The sequence below is a fragment of the Carlito syrichta genome, unplaced genomic scaffold (assembly GCF_000164805.1).
Source record: "Carlito syrichta isolate Samal-C Ts95f unplaced genomic scaffold, Tarsius_syrichta-2.0.1 Scaffold309094, whole genome shotgun sequence".
Taxonomy (NCBI): domain Eukaryota; kingdom Metazoa; phylum Chordata; class Mammalia; order Primates; family Tarsiidae; genus Carlito; species Carlito syrichta.
Genome location: NW_007253190.1, coordinates 64,435 through 69,611, shown reverse-complemented (window position 1 = coordinate 69,611; position 5,177 = coordinate 64,435). Strand labels below are relative to the sequence as shown.

Sequence of the window (5,177 nt, the reverse complement as noted above, 5' to 3'; positions counted from 1 at the left end):
TGGAAATTAAGTTACACATTTTCTATCTTTGGGTTCAGCTTTTCCTATTTCTAATTCTTCCGCAGTGAGTGGGGGTGGGGGGGTAAAGGGGCTCTCGAAATTCATTCTTTGACTCCGCCTTAGATCTGGCTAAGGTTATAGGAAACGATCCTGCCTCGCTTTGTTTCAAGACGCAGGGTTCTAGTGTGGTTTTTTTCTTCTTAGGCTTACTCTGTTCCAGATACCGCAAAGATCTATTTTATCACAGTTGTCATTCTCGTTTGTAAAGTGAAAATGTGCGACTCAAGTTGTCTTGCCTTGGGTAGCTCTGGGACTCCTGTTCAGACCCCCGCGCCCTCCTCACCGTCCCCCTTTGCACCCCGCGCCTTCGCCAGCGTTCCTTGCTCCATCCAGGCCATCTAGATGGGGGTGTCTGCGGTATTCGGGCCTGGTTAGAGTGAGGGCTCCAGAACCAAGCCCCAAGCCCGCACTCGTCCAGCTCTGCCTGGCTTTTCCCATCCCCCCAGCCTAGGCGGCCGGGAGACCGGGAAAACCATAGAGCTGACACAGCCCAGAGCGTCGCTCCGGTGGCCGCCGAGCACTGACGCCGCGCCGGGGGCGGGGCCGCTGGAGGCCGGGAGGAGTGAAGGAAAAGCCGGGAAGGGGTGTCTGGGCTGCCTTGCAGCGCCCCGCCGCGGCTGCGGCCGGAAGCGGTCCCGTTGGCCCTGCGGCGCTGGAGCCCTGACGCACGGAGCTCGAGAGCGAGAACGAGAGAGAAAGGGGTAGACATGGCGGCTCCGCTCGGCTCCCGCTGAGGAGGGCGAAGCCGGCGGAGGGTCTGTGCTGTTGGCCTGCAGCGCTGCTCCCGCCTCCGGCTCCCTGCCTTCTCGCGCCCACTTCCCTTCCTCGACCCTGCTCTCTCCTGGCCTCGTCTGCGCTGCGCAGAGTGCGGGCCGGCTCGTCTCTCCCCGCCCGGCTCGGCTGCACTGGCCCTGACTGCCCGACCGGCGAGCCGGCCTCCCTCGGCTCTCCCGGGCGCGGCGTGGACTCCGTCCCCCGGGCTGGACCATGGTGAACACCCGGAAGAGCTCTCTGCGCCTCCTCGGATCCAAGTCTCCTGGGCCCGGGCCTGGGCCTGGGGCCGGAGCAGAGCCTGGGGCGACCGGAGGCAGCAGCCATTTCATCTCCTCTCGGACCCGCTCCTCCAAGACCCGCGCTGCCAGCTGCCCCGCCGCCAAGGCCGGGGGAAGCGGTGGCGCCGGCGTCGCTCTGGACGAGGCCAGGGTAAGAGCGCGGCGGCCCGAGTCCGCAGGCTTGGAAGTGCCGGCCCGGCCGCCGGGGCTTTGTCTGGCCGGGTTGGGGGCAGGAAACCTCCAGTGGAGACCGCTCGGGCTGCTGAGACGGGGTCTGCGGGCGAGGTGAAGGATGGCACCCGGTAGAGGGGCCGCGACTCGAACCCTTTTGCTTTTGCTGGCTCTTTTGTGTAAAGAACAGCATTGGAGCCCAGGAGAGAAGGCTGTGGGGTCCCTTTCGGGAGCATTCGAACTATCTGCTTTCCGTGTCCTTGTCCTGCCTCAGAGGGGAATTCTAGGGGAGGCAAGAGCGAAGGACCGGAGTCCCTCCTTGGGTGGAAGGATGGGAGAAGTGAAAGTTTTCTGCGGTGTCAAACCCTTCTTACAAGTGTGTCAGTTACTGCCGCTGTCTAACTCCTGCTTACTCTCAGTTTGGGGGTGGTTCAAGTTGGTGAGGAAGTGAACAGAGCTCCAGTTGGCAGCCGGGCAGGGATGCTGAAAAAAGTTTGTAGCTGCTCTGACTTACCAACTTTAAAAACAAAATCAAGCTGTCGCCTCTCCAGGCAGGAGAGATCAAACATAGTATTGTAGCTGGAGGATCACCCAGCTAGCTAACAGATTCTCGTAGGGATCAGAACTTTTAGGTCACAAAAAGAGGATGTCGAAAGAAACAAGTCGAATGTTTTTGGGCAGTCAGCACTATCATCCCACAATTATATAGTTTCGTGGATGTCTACATTTTTGTTATGATAATATATTACATAAGATGAATTGACACCATCGTTGTCATAAAATTAATTGCAAAATGACATTGGAAGACGCGGGTGATAATTTTTTTAAAAAAGGGAAAGAACTTGAAATTTTATTACCTACAGTGTAAAACTAAGCACAGATATTTATTTTAAAGAAATCGCTAGGTTTGTGTTACTATGAAATAGCTTCTGAATTCAGAGAAGAGTGTATTGCTTCTGTCTAGAAAGGTTAACTTGCTAAGTAACTTGGCTGAAAAATGCTGTTCGTTAAAAATGCTCCTTAAAGTTCACATTCTTGTTATTCTTAGGGGAGAAAGCAGTATTTTATTTTCTATAGGGTCTACAAGCTTGTGGTTTGTGTGTGTTTTTTGTCTCATATTGTTTTAACACCCAGCAGAAGGATCTAGGCAAATACAACAGATATATTGTACCATACTAGCCTGAAATATGTTTGTATTGTATCTTTGAAAATCTTCTTGGCTTTTATTTGCTAAAAGTCTGAAAAATTACTTTTAGAACTGCCCTGTTTAATATACTGTTTTGGGGGCTTACAGATCTCTTAGGTTGAAATAAAATTAAATCTGAAAGTTGTGCAAACTGTTCAGAATGTGTATCCTATAGACTAGGCTTTCTGTATAAACTATGCCAAACATGTATATGCTTCTTGGCTTTCTGATGCTATCGCGTATTTTAAGATGAAAGTAAATGTAAGAAAAGGTCTACACTAAGGACAGATAGAATATTTAGCGTATAAACGTCTAATTGTATTATGCTATGAATGACTAGTCTATTAGAGCAGTGTCTAACTCTTCTGGAGCAATTAGCTCATTTATCAGCAATCAGCTTGTGGTCCCATTTTTGAGTTCATGGATATCATGCTGTCCTTACCCCCTGAGGAATAAGGTGAGGTAATTTGTCAAGCAGCTGTTATGGAGATGTTAAAAGGCAAGGAATCAATAATATAATGAGGAAATTGACATTTGGTAGCTTTTAAATTGCTAGAAGAGTGAAAGATATTAGAGCGTTTTCTAGAAGAGTACTAATTAAATTTTGTTTGAGAGACCCTTTTAAAATGTCTTAAAAGACCACAGATAACAGGCTGCTGAATATTTACTTTGAAATATTTGTTTTTCAGTTTTAGGAAGGTTTATGTTATGGCTCTAGTAGATGATGGAATGATCTAATTGCTTTCTCTGAGAGATTTTAGAGCCGTACTATTCTTATGTAATGACAGGACCTTTAGAAGAGGATAAATTATAATTCTGAATTTATTAACTTTATGAAGCTGGTTGTATATTTCTTTGCTGTATATTTCTGAAGTGGATTGATTTGAGTCTAGTTAGGTCTTCCTCTCCAGTTTTATGGGAATTTAGCATGTCTGATTCATTCACCTTTTCTGATTTACTTAAATGTACCTTCTGTGTCCATGGAGTCTATAACAGAAATTTGCTAGTATCTGTGAAGACTTACTAGATGGGAAATGGGATTGCCCACGGTATTTCTTGAGAAGACCCTTATTTTTGTAGGAAGAAATGTATTCCTCTTTGTAAGATACGTAATTGAAGAGTTTCCGCCTTTTCTGCTTTTGTGCTTAACCATACTTGATACTGACTTTTTTCTTCTTTCCCCTCTGTTTTTAGACTTTTTTTCATTCACTATGTCTAGAGACATTTCATTTGCTTTAAAAAACCATGGCACTAGGAGCTTTTCCAATAGTTTGCCTTTTTCCCAAGTAGTGAATATGTAGGATGGGGGATAAACATAGGATATATTCTGCAGGTTGTTGGAATATTTTCTTTTTCCCCCCCACTATTAAAGCTTTTATTTTTGGCCATTGTTTTTGTTGAGCACTGGCCAGGACGTGTTTCCTAAGCTTTGGCCCCTCTCCTACCTTGTGGAGGTGAATCTCTTCTTTCTCTCTAATTTACTTTCTGAATAAACCATATTTTCCAATCTAAAAAAAAAAGCTTTTATTTTTATTATTTTTTGACATATAAATGGCTGTTCTTAACGTATACAACTCAATGAGTTTGGGGATAAGTATACACTTGTGAAACCAGCACCACCACCAAGGCCAGACATATCTACCCTTCACTCCCAGTTTCCCTCTTACTGTATTATTGGTATTATTTTTGTGATAAGAACATTTAATATAAAACATATGCCTTTAGAAAATGTTAAGTATACCATACAGTGTTCTTAGGTGTAGGTGAATTGCTATACAGTATGTCTCCAGAACTTACCTGTTTGGTGTAAGTGAAATTTTGTTGCTAGAGATTGACCATTGCCTCCTCAATCCTCTTTCCAGCACCTGGTAATCACCCTTCTCTCTGCTTCTATGAGTTTGATTATTTTAGACTCCACATATAAGTGAGATCATACAGTATTTGTCTTTCTGTGACTGGCTTCTTACACTTAGTATAATGTCCTCCAGGTCCATCTGTGTTATTGCAAATGGCAGGATTTCCTTCTTTTTAAAGACTTAATAATATTCGACTATGCACACACACATACACAACACATTTTCTTTACCCATTCATCTGTTGGACATTGAGGTTGTTTCCATTACTTAGCTATTATTAATAATGCCACAGTGAACATGAGATTTCAGATGTCGTCTTGAAATCCTGAAGTGATCCCACTTCTGAGTGTTTATCTCAGAACTGGAATTGCTGGATTGTATGGTAGTTCTAGTTTTAACTTTGTGAGGAACCTCCATACTGTTTTCCATAGTGGCCTGCACTATTTTACATTTCCACTGACTATACCAGGGTTCCCTTTTCTCCACATCGTCCCCCCACCAACATTTTTTGTCTCATCCTGGCAAGTGTGAGGTGATATCTCATTGTGCTTTTGATTTGCAATTTCTTGATGATCAGTGAAGTTGAGCCCCTTTTCATATACCTGAAAAATGTGTACTCAGGACCTTTGATCCCTCTTCCCCTCCCCCTCCAAGCTGGAGTTCCATGGCATAATCATAGCTCACTACAGCTCGAACTCCTGCTTTGCCCATGTTTTTTTATCTTGTTTTTTTCCTATAATATGCATGTTTCGGAAATTAACTGCTTCTCAGATATATGGTTTACATTTTATTCTCCCATTCTGTAGATTGCCTCTGTGCCTACAATTTTTTTTTTTTTTTTTTTTTTTGGTT

General features: G+C 44.9%; 1 protein-coding gene across 1 annotated transcript in view; it reads left to right on the top strand.

Annotated features, from left to right (window-relative positions):
• Positions 1-703: 703 nt before the first annotated feature.
• The window catches only part of LOC103269164 (ATPase family AAA domain-containing protein 2B-like), a gene marked incomplete at its 3' end in the record, with an annotated part of 64,201 nt that continues 59,727 nt past the window's right edge, over positions 704-5,177 (top strand). Inside the window, exon 1 of the mRNA XM_008066746.1 lies at positions 704-1,263. Coding sequence (XP_008064937.1) covers positions 1,048-1,263 — 216 coding nt within the window. The remainder of the gene's footprint in view (positions 1,264-5,177) is intronic.